The 25796-nt window shown below is 46.3% G+C and overlaps 1 protein-coding gene across 5 annotated transcripts in view; it reads left to right on the forward strand.

Annotated features, from left to right (window-relative positions):
- Positions 1–756: 756 nt before the first annotated feature.
- LOC120299734 (zinc finger CW-type PWWP domain protein 1-like) overlaps positions 757–25796 on the forward strand; it is a 36249-nt gene continuing 11209 nt past the window's right edge. For 3 of the 5 annotated variants that reach the window (XR_005554477.1, XM_039324854.1, XM_039324852.1), the window contains exons 1-11: positions 757–918; positions 5872–5932; positions 8232–8455; positions 9550–9628; positions 10886–10943; positions 16021–16154; positions 16515–16676; positions 19677–19793; positions 20407–20527; positions 24051–24126; positions 24912–25016. Coding sequence is in view for 4 of the 5 variants with exons in the window: in XM_039324854.1 (XP_039180788.1) it covers positions 5908–5932; positions 8232–8455; positions 9550–9628; positions 10886–10943; positions 16021–16154; positions 16515–16676; positions 19677–19793; positions 20407–20527; positions 24051–24126; positions 24912–25016 (1101 nt within the window). In the remaining variant the exon portion in view is untranslated. Of the gene's footprint in view, positions 919–1471; positions 1604–5869; positions 5933–8231; positions 8456–9549; positions 9629–10885; positions 10944–16020; positions 16155–16514; positions 16677–19676; positions 19794–20406; positions 20528–24050; positions 24127–24911; positions 25017–25796 lie in introns of those variants that run through there. The other 2 variants (XM_039324853.1, XM_039324855.1) reach the window with 2 other exon arrangements.

Here is a 25796-nt window from a genome sequence, read left to right on the forward strand (position 1 = left end):
CCCTTCTCGGAGCTTCGGCCAATCGGGAGTCGCGGCTGTCGCCACACGCGTGGATTGGCAGCCAATTGGAATCTTCTCTAGCAGCCGTTCCAGGAGCCACCTCCCCCCTTACTCCCGCCTCCTTTGTCCCATTTCGGCCAATAGGAGGAGTGGTATACCGTGTCTTTAACCAATCAACGTTCTGAGATAATTTTCTCGAAAGTGTGGGCGAGGGTCCTTGTTTGTTGAGGGCGGGGCTTATCACGTGCCCGTGACAGTGTTACTTCGGTCCAAAGCTTACATTCCTCGTAAGAAAACGTTTACTATTTTTATTAACGATGGAAATAATTAAAGAATAATTCTCAGCGTAGCGTATAAAGGTGGGAGCAGGACCACCTGAGTCTCTTCAGGTTTCTAGTCCTCATTGCAGGCGTTAATTTAAGCCTCCCCAGCGGATTCCCCACGTCTCCTAAAGAGAAACTTGCTTGTTGCCGCGGGGACGGGTATTTGGATCGTAATCCGAGTAAACAGAAGTAAATTCCGTCTTGCATGTAAACAAACAACAGCAGCACAGGGCTCCCAATATGGGCAGTTGTGGATGGTCACGTGGCGTCGCTTCCCGAAGGGAGAAGGGCCGCAAAGCCTCCTGGTCCTTGTAGTTTCCGAGAGTCCAGGATACACTCTGCACATGTGCGAAGGGCGACGCCCGCCCTCCTGCCTTAGGAAAGCAAATTTAAGCGCGTGCGTGCAATAAATCCACCCCCCCCCGTAGATTTCATATTTTCGGCATCTTTTCTTTGCATGGGCCGGGCACAACATATTGGACTGCAACCCTCATTATCCACAGCTCCCACCGCTCTTGTACAGGCTGGTTTGCGGAAGATAGGGAGTTGTAAGTCGAAAACGCCCACAGCCATCCGCTCTCTCGCTGCTTCCCGGGTATGTTTCGCGTGACTTGCACGCTCTTGCTCGCCTCCAAAGACGCAACCACAATAGAAGACGCTTCCGGGCGCTGAAGTGTTCCTGCAAGCCAGATTTAAAGATTGACTGGCTTGCTGGATGCAAACGCACCCCCTTGCAACGGATTGTGTCAATCCTGGCTACATGCCCCCCACGCCGCCTAACTGCCCTGTGGTGTTCGGATCTTTTGCACCCCTAATTAGGCGCAGAGGCTCAACCTCACGCCCTCCACCAAGCCGTGCAACTGGCTCAGCGGGTGCGTGATTGCAAACGGCAGGCAGCCAACCGCCTTTTCGTAGTGGAAAGCGGTTGCAAAAGGGCGGGATTTCTCCTGAGCCACGGCGCAAAACTCGCAATTGCACCGCGCAAGGCTGCAAGAGCAGTATTGTCCCTGCCGCTCAGCCCGGCTCTTGTGCGCATGCGCGGCGCGCGAGCCTGCGGGTGCAACAAGCGGGTCCCGGAGATTCTATGACTCAGTGCTAGAGAGAGACACGCCCCCTTCGAGGCCAGCGGAGACCCGGATGTGCGGAGCCGCGTGCAGGGGCCGCGCCTGCGCGTTAGGGCAGAAGCGAGCGGGTGCGCGCGCTTCTCGTTCGTTGGTGTTTTACCTCAGTTTACGGGCGCAAAGGAAAAAATTAACTTTTTTTTTAAAAAGAAAACTGAGGTAATGTTGAGCTTTAAAACAAACGAGCGAAGTTTGCCGTTGTGGTACAAATACGACACAAAAGCCCCGGTTCTGTCGAGCCCGCGCTTTTTTTTTACCTCACGAAAAAAATGCTGAGGCGAGAAAAAGCATTGAGGTGCCAGGTTTGCTTTGTCATGGATACCGCAGCATTGAAAATCCACATTAAAATTCCTTCTGTCGCACAGGAGAGCGCTTTAATTCTTAATTTCACAGTCTTTCCTTTGCCGACAAGATGCCAGTAAAAAGCGGCAGAGAAAAGGATGGGAATCCTGAGGCCCTACAGGCACTTTTTTTTACCTCAGAATGAGCCTCCATGTCAAGATTTCTTGGGTTCAGCAGCAAATGTGGCTTTTCCTGGTGGCTGCTTTAAGAGGAGTCCCTCCCTGCCTGTATTTTTATTTATTTCGCTTCTACATGAGCTCTTCTCACCAAAATTTAGTCAGAATTTGAACCAACAGAAAACTAGGAAGTCTCCACCTTTTGTTCCAAACCAAGAAAATGGCTTCTGGTATCATCGTCAAAAAAAATCCATTTGATCCTTTAGTAGCCCCAGGATAAACTCCCTTGATCCCCCTTTTTGTGAGAAGATCCCTCAGAGATCGTATGAGGGGAAACCTATTGGTAGAGATTAGAATGAGCAGGGCAAAATGTTTGCCTTAAAAAAAAACACCTTCAAATGGAATATTTTTCATTTAAACCTAGGACACCAGGTACCTTAAGGTACTAAGGAAGCCACCAAGGTGAACATTCCTGCATGGAGAGCTTGATGTTTGTGTAATTCCACCATTTGCTACCCACACGAATGGTGGCCGCTATCTGGAGTGGCTTTAAAAGGCGATTCATGGAGGACAGGTCTCTTATCATCCCTGAAGACTCAGCCCCATTTTTGGGGTCTCCAGGTTGGAAGCAGATGCCTCCAAGCCTCATTTGTAGAAGAACATCTCCCCCTTGGGAACTGCTTGGAGGCATCTGGCCTAAGATGGTCCTCAGGTGGATGGAAAAGAGTTCATTTTAGCCTCTCACAGTTTGTGTAGTTCATTCCTGTTAAGACAGGATGGTGGCCGTTATCTGGAATGGCTTTAAAGAGGCATTCATGGGGGACAGTTCTATTCTTATCATCTTTGAAGACTCAGGTCTAGCTCCATGCTAGGAACAGATGCCTTCAAGTCCCACTTTCAGGGGATACCTCCATTTGTGGTTTGGGAATTCCTTGGAGGCATCTGCTTGAAGGAAAGGTGCTCATTTACAGAATAACAGAGTTTGAAGGGTCTTCTATTCCTGGGGTCTTCAAACTTGGCCCTTTTAGGAGTTGAAGTCCACAAGACCTAAAAGGGCCAAGTTTGAAGACCCCTGTTTTATTCCAACATCTGCCCAAGCAGACTTCAACTTCACACAGTCTGTGGAGCTCATTCCTACAAGATGTGATGATCACTATTTGGAATAGCTATTGGGGGATTCATGGAGATTGGTCCTATCAGCCTTGAAATGTAAGACTGCTTCCAAGCTGAGAGCAGATGCCTTCCACTTGAAATCCTACTTGGAGGCATCTAGCCTAGAATGGGCCTTGGGCTGATGGGACAGGACTTGCCTTAACACTTCAGCCTATGGGACTCATGCCCTCAAGAGAAGCACTATGGAATGGCTTTAAAGAGGGACCCTTAGAGGACAGATCTACCCTATCAGTCTTAAATACCACTTCCAGGTTGGGAGCAAACCTCACTTTCAGGAGAATCCCAAAAGGAGAGAGGAATGATTGTGAACATTCTGGAAGCATCTGGTGGGCTTCATTGCTGGGAAGAGTGGTTTGGTGTTCTAGAAGAGGTACCCAGCACAAAGGGGGCCATCTTTGACAGCTGTCCTCTTGACTTTCAAGGAGCAGCTGGAAAAGGCAATCCAGAATGGGTCTTAGTTGCAAGGCAAGTCCATTTGCAAGCCTTGGATATAGAAGCTTAAGTCTGTCATGACTTTAATTAAAAAAAAAAAAGGTTTCTGTTCTTTAATTTGAGTCCAGAAACAAACAGGAAGCTAGTCAAGAACTGTTGCTCATAAACCAACATGCAACAACATATTGCAGTAAGGAAGCTAGGATGTTGTTACTTGGAGCCCAAAGAATTGTAGACAAATTAACAGTCGCTAGGAGAGATGGTGCAGGTTCGAATGTTAACTTAGATGTGTGCCCATTTTTCACACATAGCTCAGAAAGTACCATCATAGTCTCCTACCCCTAGATTTCTGCAAAGGATCTATTCTAATCATTGTCCAAGAGGCAAAAAAATCACAATATTTATTGTGAGACCTTCAGGAACATCAGCCGTGGCATTTTTGTAGACCCCCTCAAGGGCTGGGATTTGGGGGCACCACTAGGTCAGTGTGATGCGCTGTGGGTCTCAATCCTTCCCGCCCTGTTTCGTTTAAAATCTGCATGAAACCATCCATCGAGGTCATGCTATGATTTCAGAGAAGGAGTCATCAGTATGCAGATTTTTATTTATTTATCAGATTTATACACTGCCCGTCTCACCTTAGTGACTCTGGGCAGTTTACAATGCAGGTAGTCCTTCTTAGAACAGTTCATTTATTGACCATTCAGAGTTACAACGGCACTGAAAAAAGTGACTTATGACCATTTTTCACAGTTACGACCTTTGCAGCGTTCTCATGTTCCTGTGATCAAAATTCAGATGCTTGGTAACTGTTTCACATTTATGATGGTTGCAGTGTACCTGGGGGGGGGGCACGTGATCCCATTTTGCGACCTTCTGACCAGCAAAGTCAATGGGGAAGCCAGATTCACTTAACAACCGGGTTACTGACTTACCAACTGCAGTGATTGAGGCAAAAACAGGGGCAAGAAAGGTCGTAAAACGGGGCAAAACTCACTTAACAAATGTCTCGTTTAACAACAGAAATTTTGAGGACTATTTGTAAAAATAATACAGTACTATAAAAACCTTAGTTAGAAGAGCAAAGGTAAAAACAGAAAGAAGAACAAGATTAAAATGAAGATGTTAAAAGAGGTGGAGAAAGTGCGTCCATCTCCCCACCCCCCTCAGGTTGCAGGTCACTCGTAGACCCCCAGGCCACTTGGCAGAGCCAGGTCTCTAGAAGGCCAAAGGAGGGGAGGGGGCATCTCACCTCTGGGGCTAAGAAGGCAGAGAAGGCTCTGTTCCTGGCTCCCTACGTGAGTTAAGGAAGGGGAAAGAAAGTTGAAACTTAAGCCTAACAAGAGGAGCAGTTGCTATCCAGGAGACACCCAAGTCTAGGATTATGCCCACTTGAGATGGGGCTATGTTCCCCAGGAAGAGCTGATCTGCAATCTAGGGGTCCTTCTGGGCTCTTAACTCCAAGGATCTAGGATAGCTAACTAGGCCAATCTGACTGTATAACAAATCCTAACCTATGGAGGCATTTTCTTTCAGGGAAATGTTCTAAAAATAGTCCTTTAAAAGATCAGTATAGAAAATTAAACATTACTTTTCATAAACACAGCCGCTGTCTGATGGCTTTTGCTTGGTTGCTGTTGTTTTCTGACTGGATGATCTGGCTACCTTATGGAGCAACAAACCAGGGCACCAACAGATACGGAATTTTCAATACCTTTTTGATGCTGCTATCTCCTTCCTCTCTTGTTTAATTTGTGAATGAGACAGGCTTAAGCTGACCTTAGCTATACTGGTGTTAAAGTATTATTTTTTCCTTATTCTGACATCGCAGAAGGGCAGCCTAAGCGTATAAGATAAGATAAGATAAGATAAGATAAGATAAGATAAGATAAGATAAGATAACCTTTATTGTCATTTTTTTACATTTACATTTTTTTATCTGTTAGGGTTTATGGCCCCTTATCTCCAAGGAAAGTTGGCAGGGCAGTGATGGGAAAAGGGCGGGAGAAGGAGAAAGCCATTCTGCTGACAGGAATGGCTGGATTCAGCTCCTAGCTAGAACAACCTTCTCTTTATTTTTCCAATACGTTTGTCAGTCTGTCCCAGTTCTCTAACGATGCAGATGCAACTTGGAGATGTACCGCCATGTGGTGAAGAGATGGTTTATTAACAGATTTTACTGTGGTCTTATTACATAATTAGATTTAGATATATACAGTAGTGTAGTATTAATAGAGTGAAAGAAAGGGGGGAATCTTGGGGAATTTATGCTAGTGGGATAGCAGGTTCCTCTTTTAAAGGTGGCCTAAATAACACGCACTTTGCTTTTTCTCCCCGTTCCTCCTCTTGTTTTCAATAAAACAGACGTAAAGCAAAACCATTTGGACAGGTTGATGAACAATGACAAGCCAGAGCAAGAAGAACGGTAAGTAATGATCAGTCTGTACTCCGTTCTTGATGTATTAAAGTAGCTACGTCTCCAGGGGTGCTGCAATGTTTTGCATTACTTCTTCCAACACAGGTTTTTGCGTGTTTGCAATTTTTTTTTACTATTTTTACCACTTTTATTAGTTTTAGGGACTGGTGCTCATGCATTATACGTTGCCTGGATGCTCCTGGGACAAGCCTTGTGCGGCTTTCCTCTCCATAGTAGTGCTACTACAGGTTGTCCTTGACTTACAACTGTTCATTTGGTTACAATGGCACTGAAAAAAGTGACCTGTGACTGTTTTTCACACTTACAACCCTTGCAGCATCCTGGTGGTCAAGTGATCAAAATTCAGACGTTTGGCAACTGACTCGTGTTATGACGGCTGCAGTGTCCTGGAGTCATGTGATCCCCTTCTGCGACTTTCCGACAAGCCAAGTCAAATGGGGAAGCCAGATTCACTTAACAACTGTATTACTAACTTTACAGCTGAGGTGATTCACCTTACAACCATGACAAGGTTGTAAAATGGGGCAAAACTCACTTAGCAACTGTCTCGATTAGGAAAGCGAAATTTTGGGCTCCACTGTAGCCGTAAGTCGATTCAAGTCTGGAGGGTTTTGCTTATTCCATTCCTGCTTTGGCAGCATTAGCTGCCATGGTGATGCTTGTTTTCATTACGCCCAGGTCAGTCACCACGATGCAGATTTGTTCCGCCCTTGTTCTCTAAGACTGGTCAACAGCTTCTTCCAAGTGCTCTTCTTCGACTTTCTGTGAGGTCAAAACTGGACTTCTTGGTCACCTGCCCCGGTATCATCATGGCCTTGCAGAACTTATCAGGGTGGAAATTATTCATTGCTGCTTACTGCCTTCTGCAACAGCCCCTGCCCTTGACAGCTGGCTGGGTTGTTTTTACACACAGTGCAGCCCTAGCACTATCTTCTTCCTAATAGCTAGCAGGTGAGGGAGAGCCCTGGGCGGGCTCCTTCCCCCCCTTGCTTGCTGTTTGCTGGAAGACCCACCAACCTCTTTCTTTAACCTGATCCACCATCAGGAAGAAAGCTCAACACTGAATGCCGCCAAATAGGAGCCAGCAAATTCATGCTGGTGCACCTTTCAGCAGGCTCAGTTCAAGAGCCGAATTCCAGCCTCAATTAACTCTCTCAGAAAAAAAAAAGGGAGCCCGAAGAGGCCTGCTGACACCGCTAGTCCTCAACGTACAATCCCAATTCAGCCCCGAATTTCCACAGCTCAGCGAGACATTTGTTACCTGAGTTTTGCCCCATTTTACGACCTTTCTTGCCACAGTGGTTAAGTGAATGACTGCAGTTAAATTAGTAATACAGTTGTTAAGTGAATCTGGCAAAGGGGGGTTCACACGACCCCGGGACACAGCAACGGTTGTAAATACGAGTCAGTTGCCAAGCGTCCAAATTTTGATCCCGTGACCATGGGGGTCATAAGTCACTTTTTTCAGTGCTGTTGTGACTGTGAACAGTCACTAAATCAGTAGTTCTCAACCTTTTTAATGCCGCGACCCCCAACCGGTCGTAAGTCGAGGACTACTCAACTGGTGCAGCACCGTTTGCAGAATGGGACTTTTGGCAGGCTCAGCAGGGCAGAGACAGCCTGGACAATTCCTATTGGCTTTTGAAAGCCAATAGAATTAGACTCTATTCAAGAGAGTCTATTCTATTGGCTTCCAAAAGTCAATAAAATAAAAGGGAGTAGCACAGCTAAGGAAAAGGGGGAAAAAATGGCGGGCTGCGTTGTTTGGCGACCCCCGTGAAATGGTCGTTCGACCCCAAATGGGGTCCCGACCCACAGGTGGAGAACCACTGCACTAAATGAACGGTTGTCAGTTAGGGATTACCTGTATGTATGACCCCTCACCCTATCCAGTGTGTATTCTTGAAGTTAGGGAAAAGAGCTGGTATCTTTCCAATTTCTAGGTAAAAGTCAGAGCCCTGAGCAAAGAATAAAACGTCATGAATTTGTCTTCTTTTTCAAAAACAGAGAGCAAGAGTCGTTCCCAGAGTTTCTACTGAAAATGGAAATTTGTCTCTTACTACGATCTCTGAATGAAATAAAAGGAGGTGTCAGGTTATAGACCAAAATAACAATAACAATATTTTAGCTTGTATAAAGTAATCCCTGGTGGATTGCGCTTTGTGTAAGTTAGGATTGCTGCTTTTTTTCTTTTTGTCTTACTAAGACAAAAACAAAGCAGCAATCCTAACTTACACAGAGTATAATTTATACATTATTAATGAAGATGTGGTTTTTCTCCTTCCAGAATCCAACAAACTGCCCAAAAGAGTCTTTGCTCCTCCCGTAGTGAAGTCCTACAGCACACCCTTTGGAAAAGGTGAATTGGAGCTTCACGGCAAGGCAGAAGATGGAGTTACAGCCAAATCCATAATAAATATGTTACCAGTGCAAAGTAAAAGACAGACAGAGAGGACGGCTAATGTAGAAAAGAAATCTCAGTGCAAGAAGAATTTGGAAATGATTGAGAATGTAGGTGGGACAATGGATTTCGTTTCCTTGAGTGAGATTCCCAAGCCAGAGTTTCAGAACAGGAAAAATTGGAATACTGGAGTTTCATATCACCAGCTTCTCCTTGAAAAATTAGGATGGACAATTAATATTTCAATTTTCTTTTTTCTCTATATTTGCTTTACATATAAGTTCTTAGCTGGAAAATTACAGGACAATTTACAAAGGCAAAACAATATAGAATTACAAAATGTATAAAACCACAGAACAGAACGCCACATAAATGCCTGACCTCTGTTAAAAGATTTTCTCTTTTTGGGGGGCAACCTGTACTGTGATTGTAAATTAGTTACTTTCATCTGTGTGTCTTTGGAGCATCACACCAACGTTTCCTAGATGTTTTATTTTCTTATAGATGAACATTGGGAATTGCAGAGGGTACACTCAATAGAAGCTTTCTCTTTACTGAAGTTAAATCACTTCAAACTACACAATATATTTAGATTTTTTTCCTCTTTTTTGTGTGGAAGGAATGGGATGGAAATTCATCTGTAAAATATTCAATACTTTCTAGATCAAAACCAAAGACGAGTCTGGCATTTTAAAGGACTAGCAAATATATTTAATATAAGTCTAGGATCGTGCAAGCTGAAATCCAAGGCATCTGGAAGGCATGAGTTGGGGAGGCTTGTTTAAAATGTCAAGGCCAAAGATTAGCACTTCTGATTGTGTTGAAAAACTTCAAGGCAAATCCAGAAATTAGAACACACAAAATAAGTGCCTGAGCTGTGTTTTAGATCCAGAGAAGGTTCTCAGCTAAAAAATTAAAAAATAACCTCCATTCTGGTGCTAGCTGGTTTTTATATTTATCATATGCTAAATCAGTGGTTCTCAACCTGTGGGTCGGGAACCATTTCACAGGGGTCACCAAACCATGCTGTCCGCCATTTTTCCCCTTTTCCCTTGCTGTCCTACTCCCTCTTATTGGTGGCCACACCCACTTGGGGGTCACCACAACATGGGGAACTATATTATGGGGTCACGGCATTAGAAAGGTTGAGAATCACTGTGCTAAATGCAGCTACTTTCACCGTTCTCTTTTCATCTTTTCATAGGAAAAGGAGTGTCTCACCGATGCACAATTTGAGGAAATCGTCCAAAGTGTACTTCAAAAGTCTCCCCAAGAATGCATGGGTATGTTGAAACTGGGAGGAGAGAGAGAGAGGGAGGGAGGGAGGGAGAGAGGGAGGGAGGGAGAGAGAGGGAGAAGGAAGGAGAGAGGGAGGGAGAGGGAAGGAGAGAGAGGGAGAGAGAAGGAAGGAGGGAGAGAGGGAGGGAGAGAGGAGAAGAAAGAGAGAGGGAGGGAAAGAGGAGAAGAAAGTGAGAGGGAGGGAAAGGGAGAGGGAGGGAGAGAGGGGAAGGAGGAAGAGAGAGGGAGGGAGAGAGGGAAAGAGAGGGAGGGAGAGAGAGGAAGGGAGAGAGGGAAGGAGGGAGGGAGAGAGGGAGAAGAAAGGAGAGAGGGAGGGAAAGAGAGGGAGAGAGGGAGGGAAAGAGAGGGAGAGAGGGATGCAGAGGGAGAGAGGGAAGGAGGCAGAGAGGGAGGGAGAAGAAAGGAGAAAGAGGGAGGGAGAGAGGGAGGGAGAGAGGGGAAGGAGGAAGAGAGAGAGAGGGAGGGAGGGAGGGAGGGAGGGAGAGAGAGAGGTGCAAAAAGAATTAAAAAGCAACTGCTGTTAATGTAAAGATGAAAACTAAATATCTCTTACGTTCCACTGCATTGGTCAAGACGAGAAGATGCTGATTTTGCCTACTGTAACTTGCCAAGTCCTGTCCAGGCTTCTTTAAATCACGGTGGCTGCCTCTCAGTCACGTGGCAGCTATTTATTTCCTAGTGCAGGTAGTCCTCGACTTAACAACAGTACATTTAGTGACCGAAATTAGAGCGGCACTGGCAAAAGTGACTTCTGACTGTTTTTCACCCTTACTACCATGGCAGTCCACACACGGTCAGCTGATCACATTTCGGCCACTTGGCACTCGCCTCCTATTTTATGACGGTTGCAGAGTCACACAATCCTCTTCTGTGGCCTTCTACCCAGCAAAGTCACTGGGAAAGCCAGGTTCACTTAACAACTTTGTAACTTAACAACTGTAGTGATTTACTGTACAACTGCGGCAAGAAACGTCATAAAATGGGGCAAACCTCATTTAACAACGGAAATTTTGGGCTCAATTGCGGTTGTAAGTGGAGGACTACCCGTACTGTACGGATACGCTTTTTACTAGTGCGGTGCCCAATAACAGCAGCTAAATCAAAACAGTCCCTAAATTTTAATATTAAGCATTAAAAAAAATCAAACAAACTCAGCCTAACGCTTTCTCCCTGCACATATTTTTAATCTTTGGAACGTGGCTCACCGGAGCTTTATGAAGCTGTTCCACTTTCATTCCTAGAAAAATTTCAGAAGAGACGTGTTTCAGCAGAGTCTGCGGAAGGCCAGCCTTCGAGCAGGTGAGTAATACCTGCAACTTGTGTAAGTGAAGTGCAGTTACCCTGGACGGAAGCTCAGCTTCCTGTATCTTCATGCCCATGTGGTTTTCTTGGCAACAAAGCCAAAATTGTTCCACTGCCTTCCTTCTGGGATTTGACTTTCCCTACTGGCCCATCCTACAGGCCCGGGGCTTTCTGGTGCTTTCACATCCAAGTACAGTAAAGAGCCCTTCGTGGCTTTTCAAGATCAGCCAAGGTCGACTCCTTTGCTGCCCTCTGCTGTAGAACTGGTTTTGGAATGTATTATTTTGACTCCAAACAAAACAAAACAAAAAAATCCAGTTCCTTTTTCTTGAAGCACCTCAAGCATTCCGCCTGTGGGAAGAAAGAGACTTCTGGGTTAGAAATAGCTAGCTAGCTAGCTAGCTAGCTAGCTAGCTAGCTAGCTAGCTAGCTAGCTAGCTAGCTAGATAGATAGATAGATAGATAGATAGATAGATAGATAGATAGATAGATAGATAGATAGATATAGTAGAGATCAGATAGATAGATAGATAGATAGATAGATAGATAGATAGATAGATAGATAGATAGATAGATGGATGAATAGATAGACAGATAGATATAGAAGAAGTAGAGATCAGATAGATAGATAGATAGATAGATAGATAGATAGATAGATAGATAGATAGATAGATAGATATAGAAGAAGTAGAAATCAGATAGACAACAGACAGACAGATAGATATGGATACATGGATGGATAGATGGATGAATAAGATAGGTAGGTAGGTAGGTAGGTAGGTAGGTAGGTAGGTAGGTAGATAACCTTTATCATCATTTTTTTTTTTACTGTGGGCACAACGGCACACATCAAAAATGAAATTTAGTTGCCCACTCTCAAAGTAAAACACATACGTGACACACACCTAAAACATACTATATACAACCTACGTGTAGACCCGCAGCCCTACATATACTTAACAAATAAATATTAAATACTGTCCATCTTGAACATATAACGGAAGGAGGAAGCCTGAGAGTTCACAAGGTTAATGCTGTAATGCTATGGATACCCTCAATCCTGTGTTTAACTGCTGCAGACGATAGCAAAGAATTAAAATAGTGTCGTCACACAGGAGAGCAGCAGAACTGCTCTTCATGTCCTATTGCTGGTTAGTAATAATAATAATAATAATAATAATAATAATAATAATAATAATAATAAAGTTGGAAGGGACCTTGGAGGTCATCTAGTCCAACCCCCTGCTCAGGGAGGAAACCCTACACCCTACACCAAAGGGCTGTCCAGTCTCTTCTAAAAAAAAGAGGGAAGCCCCTGGAATGTAGCTGCAAGAGTAAGGAAATAGTAAACGCGGCGTCCTCTGCGCTGAACACTGCAGTACATAACAAAAGGTACTGAATTTCAGATGAATTGGGCAGTCATTGGACTACTAGGGCCTCCTGCCTGGGCAGAGGGTTGGACTACAAGGCCTCCAAGGTCCCTTCCAACTCTTGTTATCCTGTACTAGAAGCTGATAATTTGACCAGGGGCAGAAAACGATCCCCTTTGGCAGAGAGAGGAGAAAAATGGAGGGAAGCAGAAACGAAACCAGGGCAGATCGCTCTTCCACCAAGAGTTCGTCCATCCAGCTTAATAAACCACAGGCCTCCCCAGGCGTTTCGCTCTCGCACCCGCCTCTCTCAACCTGCCGCTGGGTCTTGCTCAAGCCAGGGGGACTTCCCACCAAGTGTTTTCACGGGAGGAATGAAAGAACATGTTTTGTTTTCCCACCCCGTTTGAGCCGCTTGCGAATGCCGTTCGGAAAAGGGCAAAATTTAGAAGGAAGATCTCAGCAGATTTTTTTTTTCACTCATGCTTACAGATGAGGAGAAGCTTCAGCTCTGAGGAAGCACCAACAGCCCCCCCCCCCCGATCTCTAGCCCAAGGGTCTGCTGGCTGAGGAATTCTGGGAGCTGAAGTCCACAAGTCTTAAAGTTGTCGAGGTTGCAGACCCCTGCTCTAGCGCAGTGTTTCTCAACCTGGACAATTTTAAGGCATGTGGACTTCAACTCCCAGAATTCCACAGCCAGCATTGCTGGCTGTGGAATTCTGGGAGTTGAAGTCCACATGCCTTAAAATTGTCCAGGTTGAGAAACACTGCGGGCGGGTCTAGCCCATCACTAGTAACAGAAAAGCAACACAGCAGTTGCAGATGTGAGCGCATCACCTTGTGGCCTCCGGGTGGCGCCCAAGTACACACAACACAGATAGATAACTTGAGCCACTGAGGGTTTGCAGCCTCACAACCAGCCCATCCTGGACAACACAACAGGAAAGCAACTCCAATAACGGGCAGTTGCTGTTTCTTAATTTTGAATGGGAAAATGATAGCCAGAAGGGTGTTCTTAACTTTTGCTCCACATATAATTAATCTCGGGTAACTTTCCTTTCATAAGACAAGATTCAAAACGCTGGTAACCAAGACTGGGGAATATTTCAGTTCAATTCAGAATAGAACTGGAAGAGCCCTTAGGGGGGGTCATCTAGTCCAACCCCCTGCACAGGCAGGAAACCCTATACTATTTCAGACAAATGGCTGCCCAGTCTCTTCTTAAAAACTTCCAGTGTTGGAGCATTCACCGCCTCTGGAGGCAGGTTGTTCCACTGGTTAATTGTTCTCACTGTCAGGAAATTTCTGCCTGGTTCCAGATTACTTCTCTCCTTGATTAGTTTCCATCCGTTGTTTCTTGTCTTGCCCTCTGGTGCTTTGGAAAATAAGTTGACCCCCTCTTCTTTGGGGCAGCCTAGGCCACAAATGGCCTGGGATCCCACAACATGTTGGACTAAGCTAAAATGCAGCTGGATAACTTAAAATATTTTTTTAAACTAGTATTTGCTGAATTCCCCTCTCCTCCAATGGTTAATACTGTTGTGCTGGTTTATTTATTTTGTATGATGTAATAGAACACAGCATGAATGCACAAAAACTCACAAAAAAAGAGCATATAAAATGTGTACCAAAATATAAAACATTGGAGCAATGAACCATTTTAAAAGTACACGACACGAGTGAGGAATAAAATTATGAATAAGATTAAATTATGTGCGAGCAGTTAGTGGGGTGGCTAAACCTAGGACCGGATATCTAGATTGTTTAGTCATTGGGCAGCAGTGCCCTTGAGATGATGTATTTCAGGCACGGATCCAGGGAAGTGTTGTGCTGGTCAAACATCCACAGCAGGTATCATTAAAACTTCCAGATTAAAAGAATAATAAAGAATGTATCACATTATGTTTTAGCATGCAGGAACTCAGCTATTGTCCTAGATTATTGTGTGAACCAGGCCATCAAATTAAACCATAATATAATTATTTACAGTATTTCATATGGCACATTCAGTGACTCCTTCCCTCTTCCATAGACTTTTTTTTTTTTTTTTTTTTTTAAGAAACAAACCTGGCTCCAGAAACATGCATTTCCTTTTTTTCCTCAAGTGGGTAGCCGTTCTTTGGACATGACAGAACCAAGAGCTCACCCCTTCGCTCCAAATGAGGGGAATTTAAGGGAAACCCGTACCGTACGTTCAGAGTAGCTTTTATTGAGAAATGGATTGGCTGCTCTTTCACAGGAAAAATTGAGGACTGGCCCCTTTATGTGTTTGCTTAGTTATTATATCCATTTTTTCTTCTTTCGGATGCCGAGGTTGACCTGCATAGCCCTCTTTTCTCCAGTCACTCTCAGTAATAATGCCACAAGGCAGGCTAAGGCATAGGGATTGACAAAAGTCATCCAGGGAGTCTCCATAGGATGGGTAAAATCGTAATGCACCGTTCAGCCTCTACATCATTTTGCCTCTCCTAGTGACGTGTCCGAATCCTGGCGATTCTCAGGGCGAGGCCTTTCCACGTTGTCCCATCCTGCGCTGCTTCTTTGAGTTTTTTTACGCTCTGGCTGATGTCAGCTTTGAGGGTGTCCAGCCATCACGTTCTTCGAAGGCCCGTTTTCCTTTTATTGCTCTCTCTCTTCCAAGCATAACTGTTTTCTCCAGTAAATTCCCCCTCACGACCTGGGGCAAAGTAAGTGAGACGCAGTTTCGTGATTCTGCCTTCCGGTGACACGTCTGACCGTTATGCGCTCCAGAATGTGCTTGTCAGTCACCTTGTAAGTGCCATAGATCCTAAGATGCTCACTTTCTTTTTTTTTTTGTAAGAGTTTTTATTGGGTTTTTCCCCCCATACATTCAGTAATAATTTTTCAACAAATGTGCTGTCTGAGTTTACATTCGCTAATACATATTTAATTCCTAATCCTTTATTCTTTCCTCTAGCCATCGATAAAATAAGTCCCAAGTTTGATAATATTCCGTTTCTTCTTCTTTTCTTTCAGTCTCATAGTCAGTCATTCCATCTCTGCGCATTCCAGTATTTTTTTAATTATTTCTTCATCTGATGGTATGCCTTCCTTTTTCCAGTATTGCGCAAATATAATTCTTGCCACTGTTGTCACATGCAAAATCAAATATAATAATAATAAAGTTGGATGGGACCTTGGAGGTCATCGAGTCCAACCCCCTGCTCAGGCAGGAAACCCTACACCATTTCGGACAAATGTTTGTACAGTTTCTTCTTAAAAACTTCCAGTGTTGGAGCATTCACCGCTTCTGGAGGCAGGTGGTTCCACTGGTTAATTGTTCTCACTGTCAGGAAGTTTCTCCTTAGTTCTAGGTTGCTTCTTTCTTTGATTGGTTTCCATCTGTTGCTTCTTGTCCTGCCTTTAGGCGCTTTGGAGAATAGCTTAATTCCCTCTTCTTTATGGCAGCCCCTGAGATATTGGAATACTGTTATCCTGTCCCCTCTTGTCCTTCTCTTCGTTAAACTGGACATCCCCAATTCCAGCAACCGTTCCTTATATGTATATAAGCTTTGTTTGCTAGTCTTTTCTGGCATTATACCCAATAAAAAAGATGCTCGCTTTCTATCCCCACAGCAGCCAGTAACATCCAGGTGTGGCTTGTTTTGGTTTTTGCAAGAATAGACGTTTTTCACCCACCTTACTGAGGGGGACTCCACCATGTGCTTGTGTGGTTTTCTCAGGGAGGCATCGGAGGCATTTCTGCCTGCAGAGCGGAACGGCTCGTGGAAGAAAACAGAAGTGGGACGGAGAGGACACCAAATCAAAACGAAGAAGCAAAGCAAATTTGGTGCCGACAAGGGTGAAAAAAAGCTAAGTACGTTTTCTTTTTCATGAAAACACAAAAGCGAACCGCACCGCGTTGCATACTTCTGCCGGCAGGAAAAGGGTTCTGCGTGAGTGTGGCTTTGTTGGCCCAGAGTTTGTTGGCGTGGATGGAAGTCTGGCCAGGGAAAGCAATGCAGGGTGGCCGGGGCCAAATTGATATCGACGTTATTTCCAGGGTTTCAAAACAAGCTGCTAAGGCTCACACCGTTTCCTCTTCCAGTCCAGTGGTGCTGTTGTTGCTCCCACAACACTCCTCTGGTGTTTTTATAGAGAAAACAACCACACACACACACACACACACACACACACATCGTGGGCAAAATACTTGTTTTTCTTTGTCTCCTGGCAGATGAGAAAGCGCCAGCAAACAATGTAGGGTGTAAGGCAAACCGGAAAAGAGAGCCCAAGAAAGCCGCGCAAGGCGGCGACGCCCAAGACGTCATTGACCCAGAGGAAGCGCCGGAGGAGGAGGAGGAGGAAGAGGAGGCGGCCGGAGGAAGTGGCAGCCGCCGTGAGCTGAACTCTGCCTCTCTTCCAGGAGGGCTTCGGGGAGGACGGACAGAGGGGTGCTGAGCAGATGCCACCAGCACCGTCTGGCAGCCAGGCTGGGTTTCTGCTCTGCGCTTTCGTACTTCTGCAAAAGTCCCCTGAGAATGGGGAGGACCCGGGGGTGCCTGCTGCTCAGGCAGATCCATTCAGCGTGCGGTCCCGCAAACCAGCTCACTGAACCACGGTTTCCAGGAGGGCCTGGGTTCAAACTGCTCATTAACAGACCTTGCTTCACCTGACCACTTAGGCCCCTTCCCCTTCCTTAGCATTCCTCTGCTGCTTTCTGCGGGACAGAAGGCTGGTGCCGGGGTGGTTGAGTAGCCTTCCTACCCTCCGTTGCAAACACTGGTATGTTTGGAAAAGGACCAGCCTCCCGTAGAGGGAGCAGTGGGATACACTGGTGGGATTCCTGCACCCTCTGTCAGTGAGTTGGAGGATGGACCCACTGCCCCCGAAGGCGTCCTCTGCGTTTAAGGTTGCCAGTATTGACCGCAGGCTGGCTGGAAGCTGGTTTGGAGGGTCTGGGGAATAAGAACAGGGGCAGCGTAGAAGGGACCCTGGCACGACCACCGCAGGCTTAAAGAAACTAATGCCACGCCAGGAAGGAATGAAGGGAGGAGGGAGGGAGGAGAGGAAGGAAAAGATAGGGAGGGAGGGAGGGAGGGATGGAGAGAAAGAGAGAGAGAGAGAGGAAAGAAGAAGAAAAAGGGAGGGAGAAAGGAAAGAAGAAGAGGGAGGAGAAGAGAGGAAGGAAAGGAGAGAAAGGAAGGGAGGGAGGGAGAGAGGAGGAGAAGGAAAAAATAGAAAGGGAGGGAGGGAGGGAGAGAAAGGAAAGAGGAAGAGGGAGGGAGGGAGGAGAAGAGAAGAGAGGAAGGAAAGGAGAGGGAGGGAGGGAGGGAGACAGAGGAAAGAAGAGAGGAAGGAAAGGAGAGAAAGAGGAAGGGAGGGAGGGAGAGGAAAAGAGGGAGGGAGGAGAAGAGAGGAAGGAAAGGAGAGAAAGAGGAAGGGAGGGATGGAGAGAGGAAAGAGGAAAAGGAGGAAGGAGAAGAGAGGAAGGAAAAGATAGAAAGAGGAAGGGAGGGAGGGAGAGGAAAGAGGAAGAAAAAAGGGAGGGACGAGAGGAAGGAAAGAAGAGAAAGAGGAAGGGGCGGAGGGAAGGAAAGGAGAGGAAGGAAGAACAAAGGAAAGGAAGAAGGAAGACATGAAAGAAGTGGAAGGAGCTAGAGTGAAAGAAGAAGAAGCCCAAGAAGAGAAAGTACAGCTTCTCTTTGAAAAGAGAGAAGACGATTACAGTAATTAATCTCTCCGCAGAAAGAATGAGAGTGGAAAGAAGAGAAAGCTGCCTGGGAAGAGGGAGGAATTATTATCTTGTCACAGAAGGGAGGGGAGTCTGCTGTAATAGGGAGCATAAAAAGGATGCTTCCTAGAACAGAGCCTCTGGCTGAGAAAAAAAATAGATGCATGTAAATAAAGCCACCTGCAGAAGTGAGGAAGAGGAGGAGGGGGCGCACAGCGCTTACAGGGAGGAAGAAGCCTAGAATGGGTTAAGAAGAAAAAGGGCGGGGCAATTTTGATGGAATCTTTTAAAAAGTTTTGACGGGAGGTGAACAACAAAGGTCGTAAAACAGGACAAAACTGACTTAACAAATGTCTCAGTTAACAATGGAAATGTTGGCCTCAGTGGTGGTCGTACGTTGAGGACTACCTGTATTTTGACTGACTGGCCCAACCAACGGCTGCGGAGGGGAAGGGCTGAGGGGAAGGGAAGGCCAAGAAAGTTGTGTGCTTCCTCAGTGTGGTTGCCGGCTCCCTCCCTCCCGCCCTCCCTGCCTCGTCCTTGGGACACCCATCCTGTCAGCTGGGATCCTTTTTTCTCTCTTTTCTTGACGTGCTCAGAGGAAGCCAGGAGACCCACCAATGGCTCCTCTGAGGCAGAAAAGCCTGGCCACAAAGGTGGTGTGTTCTTGGTTGTCTTGCTTTTCCGCTGATTAAAAGACAGGAGGGATGTGTGTGTGTGTGTGTGTGTGTGTGTAGTTGTGAGGAAGGGCCCTTAACACAGTGTGGCGTAGGCTGCTGTCTCTTTGAGGACAAGCTACACAGTCCGTAAAAAAGAATCCCAAAACTATAGGGAGAAAAATACATTAAAATCGGGATATAGGTAGTCCTCAACTTACGACCACCCAAAATTTCTGTTGCTAACCAAGACAGTCATTGTGAGTTTTGCCCCATTTTACGACCTTCCTTGCCACGGTTGTTCGGTGGATCGCTGCGGTTGTTAAATGAGCAAGAAGATTGCTAAGTGCATCCGCTTCCCCCCCACTGAGTTTGCTTGTCACGAGGTCGCAAAAGGGGATCACCGCAACCGTCCTAAATACGAGTCAGCGTTGCCCAGCATCTGAATTTTAGCCATGGGGTTGCAAAAAAATGTGACGCTGCAGCTGTCGCAAGTACTAAGCATCTTGAGTTTTGACCACTGCAGTGGTTGCAAGGGTGAAGTCACTTTTTTCAATGCTGTGGTAACTTCGAATGATCACTTGTAAGTCGAGGACCTCCTGTATTTGGGCAGCTTTACAAAGCTGAGGTTTGCTGGGGCCTTTTTTCCCCTGTTCCTGATATATCAGAGAAGGTCAGGATCAGAAGAGAAAGGGATGGATCATCTAGTCCAGGGGTAGGCCACTTTGGCTCTTTTAGGACGGGTGGACTTCAACTCCCAGAATTCCTGAGCCAGCTGTGGAATTCTGGGAGTTGAAGTCCACCCGTCCTAAAAGAGCCAAGGTGGCCTACCCCTGGTCTGGTGTAACCTCCTGCCCAGTGCAGGAATCTCATTATAGCAACACCCCCCTGACTGGGGCCCTCCAGCCCCAGTTCCAGCCAAGGGAAGCTTTCTTCCTGTGTGGAACAGCTGTCTGGCACTTCCATTCCTTTTCTGACGGCCAGTTTCCTGGTGCTTTTCTGCTCCCAGGCTGCTGTACCGCTTGGATCCAGTGCTCTTACCCCAGCTGTGAGAAGTGGCGGCGACTCAGCAGCGACGTGGACCCCTCAGCCCTGCCGGAGGACTGGTCCTGTAGCCAGAATCCAGGTAGAGGGGAAGCCTCTGAGTGGGGCTGGTGGTCTGGGGGGGGGGGTCTTCCTTTCCTTCGATTAAGTGAAAGCGTTTTCTGCCAAGGGTCTCCCATTCTGGACAAGCAGGAATCAGTGGAACGACTCGCCTCCAGAAGTTGCGTGTGCCCCAATGCTGGAGGTTTTTAAGGAGAGACTGGGCAGCCATTTGTCCGGGGTGGTACTATAGAGTCTCCTGCTTGAGCAGGGGGGCTGGACTAGAAGACCTCTGAGGTCCCTTCCAACTCTGTTGCTCTGTTAACTCCAGAGTGAAAGGGGAAAGTCCGTACATTCGCACAAATTGAGCTTCTTTTTGGTGGCAACAGTCAGCTGACCTTTTAAAGCTAATCATGGCTGGACTTGATTAAAACTGGGGTGGGAGACCACAAGGAAACCCCAGGGCTATAGGTCCCGACGAGGAAATCGGGAAGAAAAACAGGACAGGAAGAGGTCCACCTGGCTGCGTACATCCTTCCTTCCTGTCTTGCTGCCAGTAAAACTGCACCGATGTGTCCCTGTAGGAGCTGAGCTCAGCATAAGGGAGTCCTTTGACCAGGCTTAATTTCAGTGGCACATTTGTTTTCTCTTCTCAGATCTTCAGCACAACAGCTGCAGTGTTCCCGAGGAGGACTGGTCGGGCTCCGAAAACGAAGTGGTCTATGCCATTTATTTCCCAGGGTCCATCGTGTGGGCCAAGCAATATGGATACCCCTGGTAGGCCAAAAGAACCAGACTGAAACAACCCCAACTTAGTGTGGCATGCTGAACACCGTTATTTAGACCAGTGGTTCTCCACCTGTGGGTCAGGACCCCATTTGGGGTCGAATGACCATTTCACGGGGGTCGCCAAACAATGCAGTCCGCCATTTTTTCCCCCCTTTTCCTTGGCTGTGCTACTCCCTTTGATTCTATTGGCTTTTGAAAGCCAATAGAATAGACTCTCTTGAATAGAGTCTCATTCTATTGGCTTTCCAAAGCCAACAGGAATTGTCCAGGCTGTCTCTGCCCTGCTGAGCCCGCCAAAAGTCCCATTCTGCAAACGGTGCTGCACAGTTGAGTAGTCCTCGACTTACGACCGGTTGAGTAGTCCTTGACTTACGACCGGTTGGGGGTCACGGCATTAAAAAGGTTGAGAACCACTGATTTAGATTAAATAACAGGATACAGAGTTGAAGGGACCCTGGAGGTCATCTAGCCCAACCCCCTGCTTAGGCAGGAAACCCTATTCCATTTCAGACAAATGGCTGTCCAGTCTCATCTTAAAAACTTCCAGTGTTGGAGCCTTCACCGCTTCTGGAGGCAAGGAGTTCCACTGGTTAATTGTCCTCACCGTCAGGAAATTTCTCCTTAGTTCCAGGTTGCTTCTCTCCTTGATTAGTTTCAATCTGTTGCTTCTTGTCCTGCCTTCGGGTGCTTTGGAGAATAATTTGACCCCCTCTTCTTTGTGGCAGCCCCTCAAATATTGGAAGACTGGTATCCTGTCCCCCCTAGTCCTTTTTGTTAAACTAGACCAGGGGTTCTCAACCTTGGCAACTTTAAGACTTGTGGACTTCAACTCCCAGAATTCCTCAGCCAGCTTTGCTGGCTGAGGAATTCTGGGAGTTGAAGTCCACAAGTCTTAAAGTTGCCAAGGTTGAGAACCCCTGAACTAGACACACCCAATTCCTAAATGCAGGAGAAGTAATTCCAAAGGCCAAATCCCGAAAGAAAGGATGTATACAGCAAGGTGGACTTTTATAAATGAACGCAACAGGGGTGTCATGTGTACCTCTTGGTCATGTGAGGGTACAAACGCTGCGTTCAGAAGGGCTCCCCTGTTTCCATATTATGGGGGGACCCGGTTAGACAGAGCACAGAAGGACCCTGCTGCAGCTTGTCCCAAGGCACACCCGGGCTGGGTTTCTTCAAGGCATTCTACTTTAATTGTGTCACTGCTGCCTCAGTCACACAACTCACCATTCACACTCCAAGCCACCCTCTTCGTGCTCTTGTTCAAACATCTTGGTGCGTGGGTGTTTCTATGACAAACATTTCAAGGGAATTGTGGTTTCTCCACCGTGCTGAATGCAGCCTCTCACAGTGTGTGTTCTACAGATGGGGATCCCGCCCGGAAAAAGCCTTATGTGAGCAACGGAGGTTTATTTTGGCCTGGTCCAATTGACTGGGGGTTGTGAAATTGACCAGGATCTCTTGACAAAATGGGGTTGTGGAATTGACTACTAGGGAATAGGCAAAGCACCAAGGCGCTGTCAGGACAGGATGGGAAAATGCCTCTTGGATTAGTGAGGAGAAAGAATTCAATTCTTTTTTTTTTTTAAAAAAAAAAAAAGACCGTATCAAATCTACAGGCATGGAGAAGTTTGAAAGATTTATATAGTAGTAGTAGTAAAGTTGGAAGGGACCTTGGAGGTCATCTAGTCCAACCCCCTGCTCGGGCAGGAAACCCTACACCATTTCAGACAAATGGCTGTCCAGTCTCTTCTTAAAAACTTACAGTGTTGGAGCATTTACTGCTTCTGGAGGCAAGCTGTTCCACTGATTAATTGTTCTCACTGTCAGGAAGTTTCTCCTTAGTTCTAGGTTGCTTCTCTCCTTGATTAGTTTCCACCCGTTGCTTCTTGTCCTGCCTTCAGGTGCTTTGGAGAATAGCTTGACTCCCTCTTCTCTGGGGCAGCCCCTGAGATATTGGAATACTGCTATCATGTCCCTCCTTGTCCTTCTCTTCGTTAAACTAGACATACCCAATTCTCGCCCAACATACCCAAGTTATGGCCCTAATCTGAGGAATTTTTGCCCTTTTGAAATCAGCAGCAACTGGGACCTGCCACCTTTGGCTTTTTTCATCCCTGTTTTTTTCTCTCACCTTTGGATGGCCTGTGTGCACCACAAAAAGCGACCGAGGGACGAAACTGTGGTTTGCAGAAATGTTTTTTTCAGAGTCTTTTGTGACTCTACGGCAGCCCTTGTGCAACACATATGACCGGCTCTCTGGATTTAATTCGTTTTCTGGCTCCGTGTGCAAGATCAAACTTAACAAACAGGCTGGATTTGCACAACAGACGGGGCAGCCACAACAGAAACAAACGTAACCAAGGGGAACACTAAGCTGTGCGTGTCGGAGAGATGCGTCTGCCGCCTGTTTGATCGGACCCAGTCAAGTGTTTTGTATAAACACAGCCTGCATTTGACATTCTCTCTCTCTCTCTCTCACCGCTTTTAAAAAGTGGATGAAATGACTCCAGGCTTGTTCTTCTTCATCCTTACAGCAGTCCTCGACTTACGACCACAACTGAGCCCCAATTTCTGTGGCAAAGTGAGAGAGTTGTTAAGTGAATTTTGTCCCATTTTACAACTTTTCTTGCCACGACTGCTGAGTGAATCACTGCAGTAACAATTAAGTTAGTAACACCGTTGTTAAGTGAATCTGGCTTCCCTGTTTATGTAACCCTGGGACAGTGCGACCGTCACAAGTATGGGTCAGTTGCCAAGCATCTGAGTTTTTTTTTTAAAATATATTTTATTGGTTTTTTTTTTAATTTTAAAAAAGAGTACTTTAGACACACCGTGGTGTTTGGGTAAACAAACAATTCAAGGTGAAAAACATACATAAACAGCTCAACTTAATACATTCACTATCATCTCTCTATTTCTTACAAATAACATAATAGATTTAATATATTCCATTTCTAGCTTAAATTTCTGTTACTACTCCACCTGTTTTAAAGCTTTATCAATTTAAAATTAACATAATCAAATATTGTTTTACATCAACAAATTATCTCTACCACGTATATTAAAGTTTTTAATCTCTCTCAAGCATCTGAATTTTGATCGCAGGACCGTGGGGAGGTTGCAACAGTTGTAGGTGTAAAAATGGCTGCAGGTCACTTTTTTCAGGGCACTGCAACATCAAGCGGTCACTAAACAAACTGTTGTCAGTTGAGGACTGCCTGCAGTTAGCTTTGCTATGCACAGTGCAGTTGTGTGTCTGGTGCAGAAGCCAGAGTTGTGTTCTCTTTTGCCCTCTCCTCCAAGAAGGGAGTCACGTTCAAGAGGCAAGTTATTAATTAATGTGAAATTTTCACATCAGGATTTCAAGATTTCTCAGATACAGAAGAGAATAAAGGAAGAACCACCTTTCTTCATTAGAAGAATGAATTTAATTAATTAACTAAAACTTGACCAGGGATCCTCGTAGCTCAATGTTCTCCGCTCCTCTTCCTGCCTCTGTTTTTAGGTGGCCGGGGATCATAGAAGCTGACCCTGACATTGAAGAGTACTTCCTGTTTTCTTCCCAGGCAGACTCACTTCCTGTTAAGTATGGTGTCTATTTGCCATGTTTTTGTGTACCTATGTACCCCACCCATGATAATCAGACCTCGCAAGAGAGGCGTTCAGGATAGTGGGAACTCCTCGAAAAAGGGGATGCCGGAAGCCCAGCTGCAAACAGGATGAATTTAAAAAATGGAAGACAGACAGAGGCCAGTAAAATTGCCCCAAAAGCAAACAGAGGAGGGGGTGCCAGACAACTGCCCCTCTTCTCCAAAAGATGGGAAGGAGTTGCAAAGAACAACCCCCCGCCGCCATTGGGGACAGGCAAGCAGTGTCTGAGCAGTTGATCTGGGGCAGGGCTAGGCCACCTTGGCCCTTTTATGACTGGTGGACTTCAACTCCCAGAATTCCTGAGGCAGCCATGCTGAGGGGAAAGGGAGAGGTTTCCAAGCTGAGCCAGGCTGGCTCAGGAATTCTGGGAGTTGAAGTCCATGAGTCATGAAGGGGGCCATAGTTCCCTTATGCTGGCTCAGGAATCCTGGGAGTTGAAGTCCACAAGTCATGAAGGGGGCCATAGTTTCCCCCATGCTGGCTCAGGAATTCTGGGAGTTGAAGTCCACCTGTCATAAAAGAGCCAAGGTTGCTTACCCTGATCTGGGGAATGAGGCTTGCTAGCTAAGACAGGCCTTTCCAGGGCTTTTCCTATGGTTTTCCTTGCAAAGGTCATCGTATCTTTTCTCCAGTCGAGGAACCCCCTCGTGCTTCGCTTCTGCTCCAGGCGGCTTCTCCTCAAACTGGCCACTGACCTTCTCTCTTTCTGGCTTAGTCCAAGTACCACGTGACCTTCTTCGGCCACCCCGTGACCCGTGCTTGGATCTCTGCCTCCCAACTGAAGAACTACGGTGAAGCAGCCGGAGAAGGAAGCGTCTTGGTAAGAGAAGGACCTTTGCTTGAGGGTTTCTTTGCAAAGTGGGCCACAACATCCAAGGCTTTTGTCCTGTGTATGTGTGTGTGAGAGAGAGAGAGAGAGAAAGGCATCACCACCCACGTGCCGAAGTGATAGAGTTTTTTCTCTGCTTTCCTTGTGTGTCCCTCAATGAGCCTCCCGTTTCCAGATGATTCAGGACACAGATCTATAGCAGGTTGCAAAGAATTGGTGGGGTGTGTGTGTGTGTGTGTGTGTGTGTGTGAGAGAGAGAGAGAGAGAGAGACACACACACGTGTGTGTGTGTGTGTGTGTGTGTCTCCAAACTTAGCAACTGTAAAACTTGTGGACTGCATGGCTGGCTGAGGAATTCTGGGAGTCGGAGCCCACAGGCCTCAGAGTTGCCGACTTTGGAGACCCCTGCTCTAAACAAATTGTTTTGATGAAGGTACAGGGGGTCCTCGACTTACGACAGGTCATTTCGTGACTTCAAAGGCTTATAAATTAAGGGCTGCCTGTATGAATGGGCACCCACTCCTCCACCCACCCATTCTTCTCTCCAGACTGTTCTTTTTTCACAATGGCCACAAAATTCCACGCTTTCTCCCTAGGGGGGAAAAACCTGCCCACCCCTAAGGCAAAGTCAAGTTTTTCCCAGCCGTGTGAAAAAGGGGCCGGCAAAGAGGAGGAAGGCCAAGCTGGCTTCTGTTCCCATTCTTCTCTCTCTCTCCACTCCAAGCTCTTTCCTTCCAGACAGCCTCATTTCCAGGGCTGAGAAACAACAAG

Source organism: Crotalus tigris, unplaced genomic scaffold, assembly GCF_016545835.1.
Source record: "Crotalus tigris isolate CLP2741 ecotype Arizona unplaced genomic scaffold, ASM1654583v1 scf7180000024309.744930, whole genome shotgun sequence".
Lineage (NCBI taxonomy): Eukaryota > Metazoa > Chordata > Lepidosauria > Squamata > Viperidae > Crotalus > Crotalus tigris.